Source organism: Lissotriton helveticus, chromosome 3_1, assembly GCF_964261635.1.
Source record: "Lissotriton helveticus chromosome 3_1, aLisHel1.1, whole genome shotgun sequence".
In the NCBI taxonomy this organism is placed as follows: domain Eukaryota; kingdom Metazoa; phylum Chordata; class Amphibia; order Caudata; family Salamandridae; genus Lissotriton; species Lissotriton helveticus.
This window is the reverse complement of record NC_136061.1, coordinates 616,917,550-616,942,404: the sequence shown is the minus strand read 5'-3', so window position 1 is coordinate 616,942,404 and position 24,855 is coordinate 616,917,550. Positions and strand designations below refer to the sequence as shown.

At 47.6% G+C, this 24,855-nt stretch overlaps 1 protein-coding gene across 1 annotated transcript in view; it reads left to right on the top strand.

Annotated features, from left to right (window-relative positions):
* The window catches only part of ABCA12 (ATP binding cassette subfamily A member 12), a 644,885-nt gene that overhangs the window by 389,713 nt on the left and 230,317 nt on the right, over positions 1-24,855 (top strand). The window contains exon 24 of the mRNA XM_078680598.1: positions 5,781-5,871. Coding sequence (XP_078536724.1) covers positions 5,781-5,871 — 91 coding nt within the window. The remainder of the gene's footprint in view (positions 1-5,780; positions 5,872-24,855) is intronic.

The window sequence follows — 24,855 nt, the reverse complement described above, 5'->3', positions numbered from 1 at the left end:
AGTGAGATAAAATCTCAGTTGGACGTTTTTCACCAGTATTAAGTACGGCTGTAGGCCCCTCACAAAAGGTCGTTCACAATATGACATGAAGTGTGTTTTTGTCTGACAGACTGGACTCTTTCACTTTCCTTTAATTTTAGATATTTACGCTTAAGTTCCTGTTTACTCAGATCCAGTATAGGAAGAGGCTCACTTCTGTCCATGTCAGGTTTACATTGTTTTAAAATGCTGTGAATGTGCTCCAGCCAAGGAACCTTGCTGCTATGGTCAAGTGCTAGACAAACCATAATTAGGTCTTTTGTGAGTTTTGTTTCATCCTTAGACCAGATGCTATGCCAAAAGGTGAGTCCTGCAACATTTATTGTGTCACTAAAGTTGGTAATTCTTTGCGGATTATGTAATTTGCAGTCCCATAGGGGACTGCCAGTAATCTTTTTAAGAATTTATTTTCTTGGGTCTGAATGGAGGTGATGTTAGACTTGCCCCAGATAGCAGCTCCATAACAGGCCCGTGAAATACATTTGCTTCAATAGAGTGTTAAGATTTCGCGGATAGGTTTATTTCCTATCTTCGCCAAAAATCTAAAAATGCTCTCCATTATTCATAAAAATGTCATGCTACGTAAACAATATTTGAGTTCCATGTACCATTCTTATTAAAAAGCAACCCCAAATAAGAGAAAGATGAGACTCTATTAATTAATGTCAAAAACTCTGCAGCCAGCCACTCCCAGATGATTAACAGGCAAAGATAATTTTCTTGAGGCAGAGTAACCATGGGCATCCATGGCGGTGTGACAGTTTTCAAAATCTCTTAGCCACTCTGACCTCTTCAAATCAGGTTTGCCTGATTTCTGTAAGAAAGGTGTAGGCTGAATGACACCTTGACTGCAGGCGATAATGAGAAATGTAGAACAAAATAAGAAAAAAACAATACACCCTTATTAGTGTCATGATGAGAAAATGACTTAAAATGAGAATATGCAATAAGAGGTGTGTGAATCATCGAAGTCTGATAGTGTCACACATTTGTAGGTGTTTTACAATAATGCATGCAACAACCGGTGTGTGAATCACCGAAGTATGAGGCTGCAAAACACATGAAAATGTCACTCACTTGTATCGTAGGTAAAAGTAACAAGGATGAAGAAGGTGTGCGAATGACCAAAAGGAGCGTCGCCCAATATGAGGCACATAGTTAAATTGAAAAAGGTGTGCCAATCACCGATTAAGCATCGCACACAATGAATAAATAAGATGAAGTCGAGAGGAAATCTTCCCGACTTGATCAAGATGGCTGCTGTGCCTGTGATGTCAGCATGTTACCCACAAGCCGCGCAGCGGTGAAAGGAGCGACCTATGACCCTGCTCGCAGGCAGGTCGCTCCCCAAGCTGCTGCACGGCTCTGCCTGCATTGTTTTTGCCTAATCTTGTATTTTCCCCCTGTGCCTAACTTGCTTTCTTGCCCAGACTTGTTTTTATTCCCCTGTGCCTGTACTTGCTTTCTTGCCCAGATTTGTTTTTATTCCCCTGTACTTGCTTTCTTGCACAGACTTGTTTTTATTCCCCTGTGCCTGTACTTGCTTTCTTGCCCAGACTTGTGTTTATTCCTCTGTGCCTGTACTTTTTGTTCTTGCCTAAACGTTTTTCCCGTCGCTGCGTCCCCGTGGCCCCGCCCACCTGCAATCCCATTCGCCGCCCCGCCTCCCAGCTGCTCCTCCCTCCCACATCCCCTCACATGGAAGCCACTACGCGGCTGCACAGCCGGCGCGCTCAGCGGGCGCGCCGCTGGCATGCCGCTGGCGCACCTAAGGCAAGCCCATCTGTGCCCGTCCGTGCCTGGACCGTGCCCAGCACCAGGACCCCTGGACACCACGTATGCCACGACGCCCGACACCACTACGATGCCAGAACCCTCCACGCACTCAACACCGGACGATCACAAACCTGCTTCCTGGCCGCCCCGAAGCGCACCGACAGAGCTTACACCTGCCGGAACTGCAGATTCACAAGCATCCGCCCCACCATGCTGATGACCAGGAAAGAACCCAACCACCTAAGATGCATCCTTCTCAACACCTGCTCCGCCCAAAAACATGCCATTGAACTCTGGGACCTACTCGACTCAACCTCCCCAAACGTCGCCTTCCTGACGGAGACCTGGCTGAACCCCACCTCGGCACCCGACATAGCCATAGCCGTCCCGGAAGGCTACAAGATCACCCGCAAGGACCGCACCAACCGAGCGGGAGGATCAATCGCCATCGTCCACAGGAACACTCTTAGAGTCTCCACCAACACCGACGACACCCTCAGCACCGTCGAACACCTGCACTTCCAGATCCACACCGACCCCAACACCACCTTCAGAGGAACCCTCATCTACAGACCGCCTGGACCCCGACCACAGTTCAGCGACTCCATCGCTGACTTCGTCAGCACACACGCCCTCGCCTCCACGGACTACATCCTCCTCGGGGACCTGAACTTCCACCTCGAGAACAATGAAGACACCAACTCCACCACCCTGATCGACAGCCTAGCCAACTTCAGAGTCAGACAACTCGTCACAACACCCACCCACTCCGCCGGTCACACGCTTGACCCCATCTCCTCCACAAGCCCCCACGTCTCCTTCAAACATACCACCGAACTCCACTGGACCGACCACCGCTGCATCCACTTCACCTTCAAGAAACCCACCACGCACCACCGCACCCAACAGATGCCTCACCGCTGCTGGAGCAAAGTCACCGAAGACCAGCAAACCACCACCCTGGCCCAGAGCCCACCCGCCGACCATACCGTCCCCGACACCGCCGCCCGCAACCTCAGACAGTGGATCAACGACTGCACCAACACCCTCGCCCCGATGAAGAAACCCTCCAACAATCATACCAACAAGAAAGTCAGCTGGTTCACTGAAGACCTCCGGACCTCGAAGCAAACCTGCCGAAAGCTGGAGAAGATCTGGCTCCATGAATGAACACCGGACAGCCACGCGCCTACAAGAATGTCACCCGCAGACACCATCACCTCATCAGATCCGCCAAAAGGGCCTCCTTCAAAAACCGCCTAGACAACAACGCGCACAACAGCAAAGAGCTCTTCAACATCGTGAAGGAACTCTCCAACACCAGCTCCAACACCAACAACGTCCCACCCTCGCAAGACCTGTGCGACTCGCTGGCCACCTTCTTCCACTGCAAGATCACAGACATCCATGACAGTTTTAACGCCACGACTGCCCCGACAACCACTGAGAACTCCACCACCACGACCACCATCCGCACCAACCGCCTGCTCTACTGGACCAACTTCAACGACGATGACACCATCAAGATCATGAACACCATCCACTCCGGATCTCCGTCAGATCCATGCCCACACCACATCTTTAACAAAGCCAGCACATCCATCGCACCCCATCTCATGAAAGTCATCAACACCTCCTTCGAGATAGCAACCTTCCCGGAGAGCTGGAAGCACGCCGAGATCAACGCCTTACTCAAGAAACCCAAGGCGGATCCCAAGGACCTCAAGATCTTCCGGCCCATCTCCCTGCTCCCGTTCCCAGCAAAGGTCATTGTGAAGACCGTCAACGAACAACTGGCCTGCTACCTCGAGGAGAACAACATCCTGGACCCTTCCCAGTACGGGTTCCGCAGCAACCACAACACCGAGACTGCCCTCATCGCTGCCACCGATGACATCAAGTCCCTGCTGGACAACGGAGAAACGGTGGCCCTCATCCTCCTGGACCTGTCAGCCGCCTTCGACATCGTCTGTCACCACACACTATGAACACGCCTCCACAACGCTGGGATCCAAGAGAAGGCCCTGGACTGGACCACCTCCTTCCTCTCCGGCAGAACACAGAGCATCCGCCTTCCTCCCTTCTGCTCCGAAGCCACCGAGATCATCTGCGGCGTACCCCAGGGCTCATCCCTCAGCCATACTCTGCTTAACATCTACATAGCCCCCTCGCCCAAGTCGCCCGTTGGCACGACCTCAACATCCTCTCCTATGCTGATGACATCCAGCTGATACTCTCCCTCACCAAAGACCGCCACACCTCCAAAACCAACCTTCACGAAGGAATGAAGGCCGTTGCTGAATGGATGAGGAAAAGCCGACTGAAGCTGAACTCGGACAAGATGGAGGTCCTCATCCTCGGATCCAACCCTTCGGCCTGGGACGACTCCTGGTGGCCGACCACACTGGGAACCGCTCCAAAACCCACCGACCACGCACGCAACCTAGGGGTCATCCTCGACTCCACCCTCTCCATGACTAAACAGGTCAACGCCGTCTCCTCCTCCTGCTTCAACACCCTCCGCATGCTCCGTAGGATCGACAAGTGGATCCCCACTGAAACGAGAAGAACAGTTACCCAGGCCCTTGTCAGCAGCAGGTTGGACTATGGAAATGCCCTCTACGCAGGAGCCTCGGCCAAACTCCTGAGACGGCTCCAACGCATCCAGAACACCTCTGCATGCCTGCTCCTCGACATCCCTTGCCGCAGCCACATAACACCCCACCTGAGAGACCTGCACTGGCTCCCGGTCAACAAGAGGATAACCTTCAAGCTCCTCACCCACGCACACAAGGCACTCCACAACACCGGACCAACGTACCTCAACAGACGACTCAGCTTCTACACTCCACCCACCAGCTCCGATCCACCGACCTCGCCCTCGCTACAGTCCCCCGCTTCCCGAAGAGCGACTTCAGGTGGCAGATCATTCTCCCACCTCGCCGCCAAGACCTGGATCACCCTCCCCATCCACCTACGGCAGACCAAAGACCTGCTGACCTTCAGAAAACTCCTCAAGACCTGGCTTTTCGAGCAGTAGCAGCATTCCCCACCCCAGCGCCTTGAGACCCTCACGGGTGAGTAGTGCGCTTTACAAATGATATGATTGATTGATTGATTGACAATGCCTGCGGGGCTCCTCTTCTGAGACTCCTCTTTCTTTGTTTTAACTTCAAAGGACGAAGGAGAATGCACGGAGAAGGAACGTAATCCCCAGGCCACAGGGATCCAAAGTGACAAAAATAAAAGAGAGCGAGCGAGGGTCGAAGCAGGCAGTGAGTTGATATTTGAAATGGCGCATGCTGCAACCAACAGCAGGAGGGGGTCCGAAGCAGTAACAAATAGAAAAAAATAGACCCACGCCGCTTAGTAAGGGGTGGTGTAGCTGAATACCAGTGGGCTCCTGAGAATTCGTAGAGTAGGGCAGGAAATAAATTGACGAAGCCAACCCCACTCCTGGTACCAAAATGTGGTGGGGTTGGAAACAGGAAATTCACTGAGGCGTTGCTTGTAAATCCAAGAATAAAGCATATGTAAGGTACAGATAGGAGTCCACGGCAGAGGCAGCTGCACAGCAAGGAAAAAAGAAGCAACTGCCAGAGCCAGGGTGGAACATAGCATGACATAGTGTGAATTCCACAATAACATTCTAAAGATTAAAGGAACAGTGAACAAATTACCACACACTTATAGCAGCCAGGGCATGCTTGAATGGCAGGGTGTTCTTCAAAGTGTCATATCTGTTGTACTGTGATGTCAGAAAATTGACTGTGATAATATATGCAGAATGCATTACTATCCTGACCTTTCAAAGACTCACATTTATAGCTGACAACTTTACATGTGCATGGTGCTTGATGAGAAGTGTCTAGTAGTTTCTTGTAACTTGCTTCTTCATAATGTCAAAAAATGTAAAAGCTGCATTTACATCAATTAATTTCTCTGTCTCTTTTTTTCCTGAATAGAGTTACCTGAGGAATCCCTTAGTGCAGGCCTTATTCAGCACATTAGGAAAAGCAAATGCCACTGAGCTGAATTCCGAAATAGACAAACTCAGTAAGTCACATCATACCTTCCTTTGAAATGATAGGTAACTGTCCTCGGATGTGTTACAATATTGTGTGATCCAGGGGCCAGCATGTCCAACCATGAGGTCTTACAACCCGATCAGACAGTCTGATCCACCACATGCAGAATCATCATTCAGTCGCATCACAGTTTGCTAATACTAGTCAATTTTCTAAACGCCCCCGTGGGGATGTGGGGGGACAGTTTTGTTCGGCGATCTGTCACCTGCCTTGGGCTACATTGTGTGCTTGGTGTTTGAATTAGGTTGATAGTTGCACTTCATACCAGGCTGACTATGATGACTTTGGGCTCCTGATTCAGGGAAAGCTCCTTGTTCTCATTGCAAAGGGCTCTGACCGTTTCCATATCATTAAGTTCCTTGCAGCTAGTAGCATTTTACCCTATGCTCCAGACTTTTGGGTTTGCCCAGTACAGACCCTATACTCTGTCTAACTTTCTAGTACTCTAAGAACCTGGGGTTGTCTACAGAGGGGGGTTTTAATCTAGAACTGAATGTGTGTTCTGAAAGTACATTTACTCTCCATATATGTTTCAATCACATAAACTCTGCACTGTCCCTCAGCCCTGTCAGATGTGGTCTGCACAGCAGTTTCCGCTGTCTCAGATCCGTTCAATAACTTGTACTTCAGCATCTCTGAAACAATGGTGTCCAGGAAACCATGAGTAAGGCCACCTACCCCGACAGTGTTCCAGAGTATATGTCTGTAATAGACTGCTGGCTGAAAGCTACCAGTAATATGCCTCAGTGGGCAGTGCCATGGCTACAATGAACTGTGTATATATATATATATTGGAGGTCAGAAGGTGTGAATTCCAGTTAGGTAGATTCAGCATTTGAATAAGAGTTATCAATTATAGAGTAAACCACTGCTTGCTTTTGCTCATGAACTCAGAGTTTTGGAAGCGCAGTGACAAATAAGGACCATCAGGTATTTTCTAGGTAAAGGCCTGATGCCAAACATCTTCTCCCTCCTCGAGGTTTTGCGCCAGGCTGCCCAGGTCAGTGCTGACTAGAGGGCCTTCAGGCAGTGCAGTGCTCAGTGAAAAACTGCAGTGCTGCTTTCTGCAAAGGACAAAAAAGCACAACACCCCTTCCTGTCTGAGCTGCTTTTACAAAGATTATGCTGTGTTGTTTGGGACCAATCCACATCTGTTTTTGGGCCAGTTAGAACCAGCCTAGGAGACACTTCTGCTAAGCATGATCTTGGGCTGAGCTAATCTTGCAGTTGCAATGCAGGGTTTGATTGAAGAAGCCCTACATAAACTATGCAAGAGAGCTGATTGGCAGCAGCGGCCCATTGTTAAGAGCAGAGGGGCCCCACTCCTCCACCTTTTTCTAGCACTTGAAGAGTATCTCTCAGGCGGGGAAAAGGTCAGCCTGACAGACACTCTTTATGTTCGGGTCAGGGATCCATGCGCTGTACATTCGGTAAATGTGCAGACTCCTGGCTGCTATAGCTGAAATTTGCCAGCTGAAGATTTCACAGCCCAGTGGGCATGACCACCTCAGCTCGGCAACTCTTCTATTAGCCTCTTTCCATGATGAGGGGGAGATTCACTGATAGATTCAGAACTGGGCACTTCAGTTTGAAGCTCTGAAGTGCTCAAGGCTAAGTGTCACTATGTGGCTTTTAAGGAACTGCTGCGTACCCTCATTGGCTGAAAGTCAGCCAGTGAGAGGCGGTGGCAGTCTCAATCCTGCAGGAACCACTGAGGCTTAGCTCCTGACATGCTGCCCCAGAAGTTTTTTGTAGTAATGTTGGGTGTGTGCATGTGTGTATGTATCGCAGTTTAAGTGTTTGTGCATGCATGCTTTGAATGGATGTGTGCGCATGTATGTGCTGGGTGAAAGTATGTGAGTGAAAGGGAGTGTGCATGTGTTTGTGTATCTGTGTGTCTATGTGTGTGTGTCTGTCCGCCTCACCCCTGCTGCACATTACTTGCCACCACTGCTCTGATTAGACAGCTTCAAAGTGGTTACGCACGAACTGTAGTTGTATAGGCTCTGAATTTGGAATACAAGCCATGTATGAATAGATTCACCTAGCCCCGCGACAGGGGCCACGAACAATCTCCCACTGGTTCTACAAGTGTCTCGGTCATTAAACCACAAGATGCCAGTAAACGCTGGGGGCTTGTTATCCAAATTTAGAGTCTAGCATAGTGCCAATATCGGCCCACACCCCGGACCGCTCCTCCTCCAACTTTCCCAAATAACAGACACCACACTATGATTTGTTGGAGAAAGTTGTTGCAGCTTTATTAGCATGTACATTATGCCAACATGTTGGGTTATCTTACGGGTGATCCAGGGTCAGGCCGCCTCTCGTGACCCGCCCACCTGATGAGCCATAACCTCCCGTGGTTTTAACCGCGGGGCGTTGTCAGTTTTGGGGGAAGGTCTAACCCCTCCCCTCGGCGGACCTCTATTCCGCCCCTTACTCAAGCCCCTCCCTCTCCGGGGGGCTGAGCGTTGTAGGCAACCCCCGGTTGCTCGGGTCTACAACTGCCCGAAGGACTAACGGGGCGCCGTCACTCCTCCAGGATCCACCCCAGCGTGGATCTCCCTGGGGATAATTTGCTCTTGCACCCTTTCGGTCCTCCTGTAGAGGGTACCCTTCGTGACCTTCCTGCATTGGATCGCCCTGTAACTCCGCTTGCAACACAAAAGACAGTAATATTAGTAGCAACAAGCCCCCCCTTACTGCCCGAAAGCAGGGTAAGCGGAAGGGCGGGCAAAAAGCGCATGGGCAACCACCGCCCGAAGTCCACGAGGGAAGGGGGTGGGGGTCAGCTCGCCACCGTGTCCAGGAACAAAGAGGACCCTTGCTCTGCCACTGCATCCAGAGAGAACACCCCAATTATTGCACAGTAAAACAACAAATTGTCCAGACTCAACAGTAAGAAAGAACATCCAAATACTGCACAGGGGCTACCTAATATGTCCCAGCTCCCAGTTAACAACCAATGTATCACTTTCATGAGTGTAACTAGCGCGCGGCCCACACCACGTATAGTAATGACAACTGGGGAGAACATGGGAATCCCAGACCCTAGCACACTGCCCTCAGTGTGCTATGATCCTTATACCTGTTGATAATTCAGGTGGCCCCCATGTGGGTAGGGCGGTTCTCCAGCGCGGTTCCTGCATTTGAGACAGAAAACATTCATGAAAAGCTCTCCCCCCCATCTACCAATCTGAATTCTCTGCAATGAGACAGGGCCCTCAATGCCCCACACGCTACCCAGGCCAGGCCTGTTAGGAGTTGCGAGAACTAATTTGCCTGCATTACCTGCAGACGTCGAAAATTAATAGTTGTCCTCTCTATTATCTGAAGGAAGACCTTTCATTAAAGAAATACTATTCTCCTTGACTCAGGAAGGGTCTTCCCAATGTGTTCTAGTGGTTTGAGAGTCTGCCCATTATTGCAGTATTAGCCCTTTAACTGATAACTGAGTTTGGTCCTCTTTTGTAGCATGCACCCGTCACCAACCTCTGGTAACACAATTTGCTACCTCTTACATTCTGTTTGGTTCCGGTACTTGCATGAGTGGCACCAATGCCTACATAACGTTTGTTCTTACGCCCGTTGGAACATATAGCCTAACTTGCCCCTCCCCCTGGATGAAGGAAGTGACATCGCAGGGGGACCATCTGGTCCCCCCAACACTAGACCGCTCATGGGTCTGTGCCATCCTCTGGCACTAAGGGTGGCCGCCCTCGTAGGTGGCCCGGGGAAGCCAGTCATAGTGCCAATATCGGCCCAGACCGCTCCTCCTCCAACTTTCCCAAATAACAGACACCACACTATGATTTGTTGGAGAAAGTTGTTGCAGCTTTATTAGCATGTACATTATGCCAACATGTTGGGTTATCTTACGGGCGATCCAGGGTCAGGCCGCCTCTCGCGACCCGCCCACCTGATGAGCCATAACCCCCGTGGTGTTAACCGCGGGGCATTGTCAGCTTTGGAAGAAGGTCTAACGCCTCCCCTCGGCGGACCTCTATTCCGCCCCTTACTCACGCCCCTCCCTCTCCGGGGGGCTGAGCGTTGTAGGCAAACCCCGGTTGCTCAGGTCTACAACCGCACGAAGGACTAACGGGCGCCGTCACTCCTCCAGGATCCATCCCAGCGTGGATCTCCCTGGGGATAATTTGCTCTTGCACCCTTCCGGTGCTCCTCTAGAGGGTACCCTTCTGTACCTTCCTGCATTGGATCACCCTGTAACTCCGCCATGGCTCTGGGTGTGGCAGCCGCCATCCCAGAGTCCCCCCACATACTAGCTACCTCTTAGTTACAACCCGCTGTCCCAGTGCTTCCGCTGTATCAGGCAGAAAGCTCGCCATCCCTACTTCGTATATATGCACACCGCCTTCATCAAAGCACCCAATGCATTTAGTATGTAGCAAACCATGTCTTATGAAACCAAATTCCCTTTGCTACAAGCTACTCCAATGTATGTCGGGCGACACTATCCACCATATCCTTGTCGACCATATATCTAGTGACCTACAGCCTGTGCATTCCCAGGACTCCCTTGCTCAAGCAAGGAAATGTCCTCTCATCCTGTGGACAGCAGTGCTGCCCAACAACCAAACTCCCTTATCAGTTCTGATGCTTCTCCGGGCTAAGAACTGTAACAGTAAAGTCCCTGAACTTCTCAACTAACAGCAAACTGTGCTCTGGAGCTATCCTTCTTAGTGCTCCATCCCCCCCAGTCCTCCCTTACTCCGGACAGCTGTGCTGACCAGCAACCAAAAGCCCCTATCCGGTCAGCCGGTCTACTGCCTGTGAAATTGTGTCCCCTGCCTGGCTTCTAGCCTCTCAACCCTTACTTAGACACACCGAGGTTAAACCCCACATATGAAGGGCCAGCCAGCCGGCTCACTCCCCCAAAGCCGACCCTACTGTTAGCTGACAATCTCCTCGTAATGCTTTGCCTAACTGAAGCGACAGGAACCTTCAATCCATTTCGATCAGGGGAAAAGGAGTAAACCTATGAGTAAAGTCCCTGAAACCTCTCAATTATGCCTGCAAACGGCATTCTGGGGTTGTCTGAAATGGAACCCTGTCCCCTTCATTTCTGTACTTAAAAGGCAAAATCGCTCACTCCTGGAATTAACTCACTCACACCCCTTGTTCCAGAAAGGCGAATATTATATGTAGCCCATAACCTTGCATATATTACCAACATTAACCAGGGTTCTGCAGAAAATGCCTGCTTGACTGCCGAGTGTGCATTGCATCTATGCGGCTATGAATTTCTTCCACTCCGTTTCCGGCCGCCAAGCTACTGACCTTGCCCTCCCTATCCCTGGGCAAACTAAACAGAGCCACACTGTTACCCTTGTGCGCAGCCGCTGCCGCTAATGATGGTCCCCTACCGAACCAGTGAAATAGATGCTGTACCATGCCTTTACTCATGGTGCAGCACCCATTGACCCATACAGAACTTGACAAGCCCAAGAGCAAGCATGATCTGGTTATCCCAGGTCCCTGCTGCGCCCGCCTTACCCTACAGATTTCTCTAAATACGGATCATTACACAACAGAAATGACCCAGCCGAATATAACTCGCAGTGTGTCAGAAGAAGCTAACCCGGCCCCATAAGGCTAAAAGGATGCCCTGGGCCAAAGGCTGTTGTCCACAGTTATCTGGACTGTGGGCAGGCCCTAGTTGCGCTTACCCAAAGACCCGTGGCCCCCCTAATGATTACCAAACTAGTCTTCTGCCCATCTACCCTTGTGGATCCCTATGCGCTGAGGACAGTAATTGCATAAGGTAATTGAACACAACTGGGGCGGACTATGTATTGCTGTCCTAGTCAATTGCGCAACCACTGCACTTAACACTGCTTCTACTCTCCCCTACCAGAAGTCAGGACTTTGTTGTCAGCTTGCCCCCCAAGAGCAGTTAACCAGGAGCAGAATTCAAGTTCCGAGCCCGGTGCACGCCTTGGCCATTCCTGCTTCCATTCCCACCTGTTCTTCTCAAGGTGGTGCCTGTGTATTTGATCCGATTGTCATGAATTAGAAAATTGCTACACTCCAATCCTGGACGTTCTGACCCAGGCCCCCACACACTGGCCCCAGTGTGTTCTTCCCCTGTATCAGCTCCAAGTCCTGGCATGCCAGCCAGCTAGGCGTGGTCTGACCATTCTAGCACGAAACCTGTGTGTTTCTGGAAGAAAGAACAAATCCATGAAAACAGCCCCCAATCAGCGACGACCAGTAAGTCATTGCTCACTCGATCGCCAGGATCAGCGCCCCTTAGTTGCGCACCCGTTGCTGGACTAACGAACACATTTCCTTATTGCACATAGGATGCATGATATGCCCAAATCAACCAGTTGTTTAAAGGAAAGCACATTTTCAATTATTTATCGCTGGAAATGCATGATTTACCCTTGCTCTGCCACTGCATCCAGAGAGAACACCCCAATTATTGCACAGTAAAACAACAAATTGTCCAGACTCAACAGTAAGAAAGAACATCCAAATACTGCACAGGGGCTACCTAATATGTCCCAGCTCCCAGTTAACAACCAATGTATCACTTTCATGAGTGTAACTAGCGCGCGGCCCACACCACGTATAGTAATGACAACTGGGGAGAACATGGGAATCCCAGACCCTAGCACACTGCCCTCAGTGTGCTATGATCCTTATACCTGTTGATAATTCAGGTGGCCCCCATGTGGGTAGGGCGGTTCTCCAGCGCGGTTCCTGCATTTGAGACAGAAAACATTCATGAAAAGCTCTCCCCCCCATCTACCAATCTGAATTCTCTGCAATGAGACAGGGCCCTCAATGCCCCACACGCTACCCAGGCCAGGCCTGTTAGGAGTTGCGAGAACTAATTTGCCTGCATTACCTGCAGACGTCGAAAATTAATAGTTGTCCTCTGTATTATCTGAAGGAAGACCTTTCATTAAAGAAATACTATACTCCTTGACTCAGGAAGGGTCTTCCCAATGTGTTCTAGTGGTTTGAGAGTCTGCCCATTATTGCAGTATTAGCCCTTTAACTGATAACTGAGTTTGGTCCTCTTTTGTAGCATGCACCCGTCACCAACCTCTGGTAACACAATTTGCTACCTCTTACATTCTGTTTGGTTCCGGTACTTGCATGAGTGGCACCAATGCCTACATAACGTTTGTTCTTACGTTTGACTGTCTGCCATGATTGTACTAATATACCTCACTTGTACTATATACGCTTTAGTAACTTGCACACATGACCCATTCTCCTCATGGAGTGCCAAGTTTAAACCTCTTGTACCGTCTGCTCATGTTTGTCACTTTGCTTCCCGTAACTTAGCGTTTGCTTTTGAATGAGATCACCTAACGTACTATTGTGTATCAGTTCTGTCCCCCCTGTGAAGCGTTCTGACACCATCGTGTAAAGTCCGTGCTATATCAAGCCTGGAGCATTGAGCTGCAGAGACCTGCAAGCAAGGTTCCTTTCACCTCTGCATATTAAACTAAACAGTGTAATCGGTGGCGGGCCTCTAGACTTGAAGCTTGGTTCAGTCATTCATCGCATTACTGATTGGTTTTAATCTATGCTCGCCCCCCAAGAGTTTCGGCCTCAAGTGGTTATGAGTTCTTGCACTAATATCCTTATGCAAAGCAAAATACATCCTAGTAGGCCCGCACTGTTCCGGTTAAACTTTGATTCATTCATAGCATGGTTACCATAGCCCCAGCACTTCATGACAGAAAAGATGGATGAAGGCCACTATTTCCTACAACACTAATAATACGCTTTTAAACTGATCACGATGATAATAACCATCAGTTATTAACGGACTAATTCATAAGTTATGCTATATACACACCACCTACACAGCAATTGTGTGGACCTTACTCCATAAAGAACCTTTACGATAAATTAATTGCAATAACAAAATCATGCACCACCATCAATTTACTACTTTCGACACATCCCAAACCACAACACAGGTCACTTCGGTGACCTGCCATGAAGTGAGCCATGACGTCCTCCTCTGACCGATTGCCTGCATGGATATAAAGCAAAACGTCAACCAAGCCCCGACCCCTCCCCTTCCCTTCAACAAAACAGGCCCTGGGGGAGGCTGGACAGGCTCGAGAAAAATGCATAGGCTTAAACCCCATGGTGTTGTGTTACCTTTGGCATTGTAATCGTATAATTGACACATGACATCTCCCGACATGCATTGATTCATAAGGCATGCCTACTGTTTATTCATTTCATATACACCACTAGAAACAGAGTACAGCATTTAATGGTTTCCTTAAGAGTACAATATTAATCACAATGAGCAACAATAACCACTGGAATAAAATTAACATTGGGTACAGCTGCAGTGTGTTGCCCGGTGTAAAGAGCTCTACCTACTGGCAGTAAGCGCTATGTAAATGTAATAACACTACAATTAGAGGCTCCTGACATTCTACAGGTGTTGTGGCAGACGTATGTAGGAAATGAATACTTGTGTCCTCTCTCCTATGTCACCATTAAAGGATGATTTTCAAAATGTGTACATTGTCAGTCAACAAACGTGATTTCTCCATGTATTGTGCAGACTGATTTATATCTCAGATTTATAACAGATGGAGAAGGGGGGGTGAGTGCTGATGGAAAGAACCTGCTCGATTTGGTTGTTTAACAGCAACTAATTGTTACATTTGCTCACATTACCAACAGCTGGATTATGTCCTCCCTGGGTATGTGTTAGTCTTGGGTTTGGCTGAAAAACACACGGAAGACTGGAGAGGCAATAGGGAGATTAGAGTTGTTGAGTATTGTAGGCTGCACTGTCCACTGTATGAAAATAGCTCTACATGCGTAAATTTGGTATGTAAATATACAAACTCAACAGGAGCATAGATGTTTACGTCAACTGAACCGTTCTGATATGCTCCCTAATTTACTCCTGGCGTAAATTCGACTCCCTGAACCTTGTAGAGCCACGTTGCAGTAAGAGGAGTAAAGTAGGTTCAACTCACCCATGAACTACCTCATCCCTGGAAAGCACACCTAAGTTACCTGACCTATACAGTACGCCAAACCTGTTTACCCATGTTATTTCAACTATGGTGTGTGCCCTGACAACATCCTCTTGCTGTTGTCCTGCAGTAATTAAAATAAAGACATAAATTCCCTAAGCCCGCACCCCCCCAACTCAACGAGGGAAGGGGGGGAGAGGGTCAGCTTGCCGCCATGTCCAGGAACAAAGAGGGCGCTTGACCCTCGCCCCCTGGAACATATAGCCTATCTTGCCCCTCCCCCTGGATGAAGGAAGTGACATCACAGGGGGACCATCTGGTCCCCCCAACACTAGACCACTCATGGGTCTGTGCCATCCTCTGGCACTAAGGGTGGCCACCCTCGTAGGTGGCCACCTTTGGTGGCCCGGAGCAGCCAGTCAGTAACCCTTGTACAGAACCACTTTAAAGAAACATTCCCGCCCACAGTACTACTATTGTAGAAGAGTGAATTGTGTCGCAAGAGGCCAGTGGCACTGTTGTGACTCTAGGATTTCATACACGTTCCCTTGAAACTGACTCCTGAGGAGGTCTTAATTTGAAAGGCCAAAATGCATCGACTATATTTTCTTCTGAGGAGGTCACACGGTAAATCAAGTTAAAAACGCTCTGATTGATTTCTCATTAATAAAAGTCTGTCACTTGGAAATAGGATTGACCAATGGATTTCAGATTTCTCACTAACTACCTCAGGATGTATTAATGGACACTTTTAATATAGGCAACCAACAAAATCAGTGTTTGCAAGGAGTGTGTATCACAACATGAACTTTGCAAATGTCTTTGTTTTTGTATTTATGTTTGAACCAAACAAGTTTTAATATGCTTGAAAATAAACGACGTTCAAAACATGCAAATTCAAGCATTTATTTTATTACACTTATAATGCGCTCAGCTACCCGCAGTGGGTTTCCCGGCGCCAGGGATAGACTCAAGAAGAAAACTAGCAGTATAGAGAACACATCCAGAGACTGACGATTGAGGCATTACTGCTGGAAGAGCCAAGTTTTAAGACCTTTGCGGAAACGGAGAAGATTACGCTCCAATTTCAAGGTCATTGGTAAAGCATTCCACATCTTAGGGCCCAGATGGGAGAAAGAACGACCTCCCATTTTGACCAACCTAAACCTGGGAACGGTGAAATCACCATGTCCAGAAGAGCGTAACTCACGGCCAGGTTTGTAAGCCTGGACAAGGCTCTGAAGGTATTTAGGGGCTGAGCCTTGTTTAATTTTAAAAAGATGACAAAGAGCTTTAAATTTAATCCGGTTTACAACTTTCAGCCAGTGGAGATCGTGAAGTGCTTGTGAAGCAGAAACCCTTCTGGGGACTTTGCGGAGAAGACGTGCCGCAGCGTTCTGAATAACTTGGAGCTTCTTAATAGTTTTCTGGTCGGCTCCAAGGTATAGAACGTTCCCGTAGTCCAGGCGCGAGATGACAAGCGCCTGTACAACAGTTCTCTGTGTTGATGGAGGTAACATCCAGAGGATCTTTTGAAGCCATTTTAGGATGACAAAACATGTTGAGGCAATCTTTACGGCCTGCTGTCTCATGGTGAGATTTTCATCAATGAGGAAACCAAGGTTTCGGACAACCGCCACGCGCAGCGGGGTAGGTCCCATCTTGACGGGCCAATGGTGAGGGCCCCAGAGGTCCTTCCCCTTCCCCAGTATCACCACCTCAGTTTTGTCACCGTTTAGCTTCAAGAGTTTTTTTTTCATCCAATCGGATACTCGGGTCAGTCCTATATTAAGTGCAGAAATGTCATTACTCATTTTATTTGCTAAAGAAAAGATGATTTGAGTGTCGTCAGCATAAGAATACAAACTAAGGCCAGCTTCTTCGATAAGTGTTGCAAGGGGTTTCACATAAACATTGAACAGGAGAGGGCTAAGTATGGATCCCTGAGGGACTCCATGCGCTGAAGGACAAACTGTAGAAGAGGCAGAAGTAGAGAACACCTGAAAGGTGCGACCACTAAGGAAGGAAGCCAGCCAAGCCAGAGCCGATCCTTCAACTCCCAGGGAACGGAGGTTTTCAATAAGAATGGAGTGAGACACAGTGTCGAATGCCGCACTCAGATCTAATAAGATGAGGGCGCAAGTCTGACCCTGATCAACACTGTGTCGCAAACTCTCAGTGACCCCCAGGAGTGTGGTCTCGGTCGAATGGTGAGTTCTGAAACCTGATTGGGACGGATGGAGAAATCCCGAGTTCTCTACTAGGTGAGTAAGCTGCTCATTGATGTGCCTCTCCAGTATCTTAAAAAAGATAGGGAGCAGTGAGATGGGCCGGAAGTTGGAAAGATTGGCCACATCAGCTCCAGACTTCTTCAGTAGAGGGACAACCATGGCATGTTTCCACTCCTGTGGAACAGTAGATTTCAGTAATGACTGATTTAAGAGGTGCATTAACACGCGGCGTGGCTCAGCCTCAAGTTGTTTCAGTATTTTGGCCGGTAGGGGGTCACGCGGGGAACCAGATTTAGCACTGTTAAGGCAGGAGGAAAAAGAGATATCATCAAACAGTACCCAAGCAGTAAGCTTGTTTGATATCATAGAAGGAGTCAATGGTTTTGGCACTAATTCAAAGAGTGGCGAATCGTCAGAGTCATCAGAGTTAAGTGAACTATAAATGTGTTCCACTTTTGCAATGAAAAACTCAGCAATTGCATCACATTTGGCCTTATCAAGAGCGGATGGGGGCGGTGCCTGATTTGCGCCCGTAAGATTTTTCACCACTGAAAAAAGGGTGCGAGAACAGTTTTGTGCAGTCGTAATCGTATTAACAATAAAAGCAGCTCTAGCCATTTTACAATGATGGTGATATTTCTTCAGATCTTCCTTGTATGCCTTTTTACAAGAAGGCGAATAGGAGCGCCTCCATCTCCTTTCCAAAGCCTTACAGCTGGATCTCATGCGTTTTAATTCCTCAGTAAACCAAGGAGCAGGAGAACGATGTGAAGAAGTAAGTTTGAGTGTCAAAGGAAGAGACTCATCAATGGCAGAAGTCAGCCAAGTAGATACTGCAGTGTTTGATTCGTCAACTGATGGCTTAATGACAGGCAAGGTGTCTATCAGATGCTTATTAAAACTTGAGATGTTAAGCTTACTCCAACGGCGAATATACTCTTTTTTACTACCATTTTGATGGATGGAGGAAAGCGTCCTAGGAAGAGAGAAATGGACAGCAAAATGGTCGGACCATTCCAAGGGACGGGCAGGGGAAAGGCAGTCATACGAAAGGTTGGAGAGAACTGGATCTAGTAAGTGACCAGCGACATGGGTAGGTCCCCTATTATGTAGGTGAATGTTGATGGATTCTAACTCCAATAAACACTGTTTGCTAACCTTACATGGCACATCCTCGAAATGTAAGTTTAGGTCGCCAAGAATAGTAAAATTTGCAGCCTTCAAGGATATAGGGGCAATGGTATCTGCGAAGGCGGATACCCAGGTATTTGGATTGCCAGGAGGTCGATAAATCAATAGACCGGATAGGGTGAAGTTAGGATTGATCGCTAGCCTGAAAAGTCCGGCTTCGCAGCCAACTAGCGGTAGGGCTTCAAATTTACAAGTATAGTTGGAGTTGAATATTATGGCAATGCCACCACCTATACCTTTTTCCCTATCCATCTTAACAATACTAAAGCCATCAGGGACGGCCAAGGCGATGTCGGGGCCTGAGCTAGCATGAAGCCAGGTTTCAGTAAGAAACAAGGCGTCAGGATTTTCCTCCGTTAAGAAATCAAAGATGTTATCTTTATGCTTGGGGAGCGACCTACAATTTATGCTCCAAAAATTGAGTGTCTTGTTGGAGGAAAGGGATTTAAATACTCTCGATCCTCCCCTGGAATTTCCACGTTTATGTGCGGGTTTCATAGACTTACATGCCTTCATATTACACGTTCTGAAATTGCACTGTGAGCATCTGAAATTATTTTGTGGCAAAATACATTTAGTACAGAGTATCGAAGATATGTGTCCCAATGATTTCAGCTCCTCACCTGTATAAGTAATACGTAACCCATTTGGAGCGATAGGACAAGTAGGGGGAACTGAGTGGGTAGCCCCTAGGCCCGTCCTGGCGTGGACGGCCGTAGACGGGCTCACCTCTGGCGCACCTCTGGCGCGCCAGGGGCGCGCACGCTGCGCGTAAACGCTGCGCGCCAACATAGCAATCCTTAAATAGGGTGTGGTAAATATTCAGCAAAAAGACTAGAGCCCTCCCCAAGATGGCGTCTTGGGAGCGTCACTAGCCTCGAAATTCCCCTACAAAGATGGCGGTCGAGTATGCAAACACCAGAGCACAAGCTAACAAAGTGCTGTGTGGATGTCAGAAATGTGTGCAAACAAGCGTAAATGATCTGTAGCAGTATACAGGTAAATATACAGTAAATATAAGTGATAAAAGCACAAATTTAAAAGTCGAGCGTTTTTAAAAAAAATGAAATGCAGAAAATGCCCGTCGACACTCCAGCAAGCAGCCTGTCTCCTCTGAAACTAAAGCGCTAGTGAAAGTACAACGCGAGCTTCTCTCCCCCTTAAATAGGATTTGCCAAATATTCAGCAAAAAGACTAGAGCCCTCCCCAAGATGGCGTCTTGGGAGCGTCACTGGCCTCGAAATTCCCCTACAAAGATGGCGGTCGAGTATGGAAACACCAGAGCACAAGCTAACAAAGTGCTGTGTGGATGTCAGAAATGTGTGCAAACAAGCGTAAATGATCTGTAGCAGTATACAGGTAAATATACAGTAAATATAAGTGATAAAAGCACAAATTTAAAAGTCGAGCGTTTTAAAAAAAAATGAAATGCAGAAAATGCCGGTCGACACTCCAGCAAGCAGCCTGTCTCCTCTGAAACTAAAGCACTAGTGAAAGCATATTATGGTTTCTGTATAGTTGGACAATACCTTGTCTTTTTATTGATAATGTATACGAACGACTGATCATTGAATTGTTTTCAAGATTATTGCAAAGAAATGCATTGCAATTTACCAGGGAACTAGACTCCACTGGGCCAGCCTTGTATCTTAGCTTTTAAGTGACCTTTCTTAGCGTTCAATCACATTGGAAATATAGCTTTTGACTAATGCTTCTAACGGAAGTTGTCTCACCTCAGTAATCCTACCAGAGATCCAGAAACTTGAATTAGCTCTCCCACCCAAGTATGTGGTGTCATGGCACTAACTTGACTATGGTTTTTTCTCCGAGTTTTTTTTGTGCTTTTCCTTCAACAGTGGTTGCACTTTGTTGCAGTCTTGATTCTGTAATCTTCATATTCCTGTAGTGGAAATCGAGATGTTTTCAAAGGGCCACGTTGGACCTTGGGGCCATTATCTGTCCACGTCCTGCTCCAAGTCCTGCTCCTAGATTGACTCTGGAGACATGGCTCCAAGTTCAGGATCTACTTCTGATGGCTTCAATGCCTCCTTCCACTTGAGGGATGTTTCCTTCAATCAATGGTACTCACATTCGTTTAGTAGTTAGGTCCATGTTCTCCGACTTTCGACCTTGGACAGCACTTGGATAAGATCCCAGACTTCCGTCTTGGTGCAGTACTCTGATAAGTTCATGCACAGTTGGGCAGGGGCCAGGCACCAGTGCCTGCTCCAATATGTGTCCATTTCCAGTACTGCCACATTCCCTTCCGGCCTTCTTAGCACTGACCCAGCCCAGGTGGTAGCATCCATCCATCTGTTGCTGGCCTTCATCGGCGCTCTCTGGTGAGCCTCTGAGCTCCACAGTGTCTTCTGGTCTTTCAGCTACACCTCCATCAGATACTCTGACCACAGCTTCTGTTAATATCATTGGCTTTGTCAAAGACTACTTCACATTGAAGGTTCTGGTTGTGCAGCTGGGGGCCTGGTCGGTTTCCTCAGATAAAATGTCAGCTCAGGTGTCAGCGATGCCATCTTCCTTTGCTCCACCTTCTGATCGCCCTGTTCTTTGGCACTGCTGGACCATTTTGTAAAGGTCTGCACAGATGAGGTGTCAACACCAGGTGTGATGCCCAGGCTCTTGGAAAGTACTTTGGGTGTTCTACTGTATGTGAGATTGGCTTCAAGATATCTCCTATCACAGTGTTGTATTATGTTGTGCTCAGTGGCAGCCGGCCTGCCTCTCCGCTCACAGCTGCTTGGTATGGCCCGCCAGTTCAGCAGAGTTGGTGGCATGGTGATACTGCAGCAGGAGGACATCTGAGTGTTCTCTCCCTGGGTAGCCGAGAAAGGTGAGTCACAGCCCCAGAGATGCCCACACAGCAAGACGGGAAACAACCTTTACAACGCAGTCATTACATCGCACTACCTTTACATAGAAGTCATTACATCACAACATCCTTTACATAGCATGTCATTACAATGCAGCCATTACATCGCAGGTCACTACAACGCATGTCATTACAACGCATGTCACCACAACGCAGGCATTACATTGCAAGTCATTACAACGGATACTATTACAACGCATAGTACCCTTACACTATCTGCCTCTTACCCTACTGTTGCACTCACTGGAGTTAGAATAGTAATTTTTACCCCTACACTATCCAACACTTACCTTAAATGCGATGCAATAGTATGCATTGTAATGGTATGCGTTGTAAAGGTATAATGCGATGTAATGGAATGCATTGTAAAGGTAGTTTCTGAAAATGCGATGTTATGGCATGCGATGCAGAAGAATGTGTTGTAAAGGATGTTGCAATGTAAAAACTGCATTGTAAAGGCCTGCATTGTAAATGTATGCATTGTAACGATTATACATTCAGCAAGATGGCGCCATGGCGCACCTCGGGAGAATGCGCACCAGATACAAGTGAAAACCTATGACAAACGGTGAGTGGCTTCTACGGACACCAAGAGTGCCGCCAAACAGGTAGAGTGGAGTAAAGGTCGAGGGGAGAACACTAGTAGGGGTGGGAGGAACTCCACGGAATCTGACTGAGTTTTTATGTAAACCCATGGATTTCCGCAGAGTGAAACTCTGTGAGCTCCACCCACTTTAGTTTTTATGCCCTGTTAGATTTGCTATTTGATGATTCTCACATCTTTGGTGCGCAGGCTGCGTCGTTTCTGGAGACATTGTAACCTGGAGGTGTTTTAATCCTTTCTAGGGGAGTAGTTCCTCCACTGTTTCAGCTTAGGGGCAGTCTTGCTCTTCTTAGAGTTCCTCGAGGGCCAGGCCCTATAGGAGGCACTGGCAGATAGGCAGGTTTGGTCTGGTTCACTACTTCCTCTCACACCTTAGTAGTCCCACCCTTTTTGTCTGGGGTTTGTCATGCCAGTTACCGCTAGTTGAGATGTGGTGTGCCTTTTTGCTTGTCTTCTGTCTCTCCAGTTGGCTTGAATGTTGCTCTGTTGGCCTTGATATTGCCTTTTCCTTGCAGCCGTGTTTAGTCGTTCGGTATGCATTCTCTTATGGATGATTTCAAAACCATCGAGGCCCAGGGATCGGGCAGTGTTTTGTCCTCTCTGTTGCTATGGTGGCAGAGGTTTCCACCACTCTGGGACCTGTTTTGATTTTCCATAAAGAATCCACATACCTTAGGTATTCTCGGGTGTTCCAGGTACTGATCCTCTCCTGAGTCTAGAGTATTTATCAGTCCATTTTTCCCTTTGGATGCTTTTTTCTATGGCTCTGCAAATCACGTATTGGTTCTCTCCATGTTCACTCTTATTACTCCTCCGAATCTTTGTTAGGGGTTCGTTCCTCTGCGGATTTGACGCTCTTTTAGATGGACTTGCTGGTGGGTGCTCTATTCCTCGCCACCACCTGCTGTAGGGGGTGTCGGATTTGGGAGTGGATGGTTGCGGGGTGAGGTCTTGTGCGGACTTTTTTCAGACTTAATCTGTTTTCTGGTGTGCCAAAAGTTCTTGATTCCGTTGTATAGTAGTATTGATTGATTAGTGATGAGCTATGTGCGCTGGGGAAGTAAGTGAATCATTGACAGAGATGTGGATCCCTGCCTGTCTCGTGTTCTCCTGCCTGCAAGCACGCCCTTTCTATTCCTGCCTCCTTCAGCAGCAGGACCTTCCTTGCCACCTTCATATTATGGCTATTTTGGCCATGAGCCCTGCTGGGACTGTCCCTTTATGTGCTCGGTCTGGAACGCTTTGGTCATTGTTTCTGTTTGTTTTCTTGCCCTGGCATGCCATGGTCTGTGTTGCTGTTTCTTTTCTTGCCCTGCTGCCTACGACTTGCCTTCTCTCTGCTGTAGTGTCATCCGGCCCTTGTGGCTTCTTATTTGCCTCTATCTGTCTGGTGGTGGATGTGATGGTATCCCTGCTTCCAAGGTCCTTTGCACAGTTCAGCTCTTTATCACTCCTTATGGTTCTTCAGTCTAGGGTCCTTTTTTGGGCTTACTGGCTTTGGCAGTGGTAGTTTTCTACTGTCTGGTGTTGTTGTACTATATATATTTGAGGTTGCCCATGCCAACTGTTGCCCTGGAGCCGCATACTTTTTGTGGCATTTGTCTTTGACTTTGGTTGCTATCTCAGGGTAACTGACCTGTTGCTTAGTCTTTGCAGGTCCTCAGCATACGTTTCTCTGGGAGATTGTGCTGTGTATGCTATGTTATGGCATGTTTTGTTTCATTATCCTCAGGTCCGCCTCAATAGGCACTGCTCTAGTATTGATTCATAATATAAGTAATCTGCAGGTGGAAGTATCCATCAGAACATTTTACTTACCTTTGGTAATGATCTTTCCAATGAATACTCTGTCCACCGTCCCACTCGAAAGAGTGGCTGCAATGTTGTTATTTGGGTGTTGTTCAGCTTTTAACACTGTCTTGCTGACTCTTCTATGATCCTGTCCTTGGAAAAATAGGATGGCAATTGATGTCAGTGTACTGTGACGAACTAGAGTCGAGTTAGGGGCTTAGCGCCGCCTGCTGGTGCAGGGGAGCTATTTCAAGTTTCGTATCCAGTCTGGTGCCTGTGAAGCTTCACGAGGAGAGAAATCGGCAAGTAGATAGAATATCCAAGGGAAAAATTATTACCAACTGTTAGAAACGTTTTCTTTACTAGAAAAATAATTCCTCGGGGACGCCCACATTTACGAAAGTTGTGTGAGGGAACTTGCACAGGATACTTTGCAAAGTGCAGAAAAAGATAGTGTCAATGTATTTACAACCATAAAGGTCCACCAGTGCCGCACTAAACTGTGTTGTGCCTTGTAGTTGCTCATAAAAACTTTAGTGAATGTGAGCCCAAATATGTCTGCAGCTAGGCAAGCGAATTATAATCAAACATTTGAGGTGAGCATTTCTCTATAAGGGAAACCTCACAACGTTCATAGGTTGGGAGCTAAAACTCCAAACAGCCCTGACATTGAATGTAACGTGAGTTTGGATCTAAACTAAGGAATCACCGCAGTAAGACCCTCAGCATTTAACCACTACTGCCCAGCCTATGCCAATGCACGTTTTCATTTTTTCTCAGGAGTCTTCGACAAGATGAAGAAATTGATAATTCTGAGTTTTAGGATTGACCAGTAGATGGTAATTCTTTTTGTCCACCAGAATGCAGTGTTGTACAACAATATTTCAAGTTAGTGCGACAGGCGTAAACAAGCGTTTTCATCTGAAAGTTTCACTACAAAAGTCGGCTTGCCATGTCTCTGAGAGAGCGCAAACTGATATAAATATATGAGTACATCACACTTACCTATAGAGAGCATAATTCATGAAGAGAAATGCCATGAGTGCTAATAGTATCTGAAATTATATTCTAAATGTATAGCTAATATAGAGATTTAAGTAGAAGTGGAATTAATACAGAAATGTGTGACATTATATGATTTTATTAGACGTGATTATTTTGAATCTATGTCGTGTAGCTGTTAACATATAAGATGGTCTGTGGTAAAACGCAGAACGTGGTAGGCCTCAGGGCCAGAGCTGGAGCTAAAAGG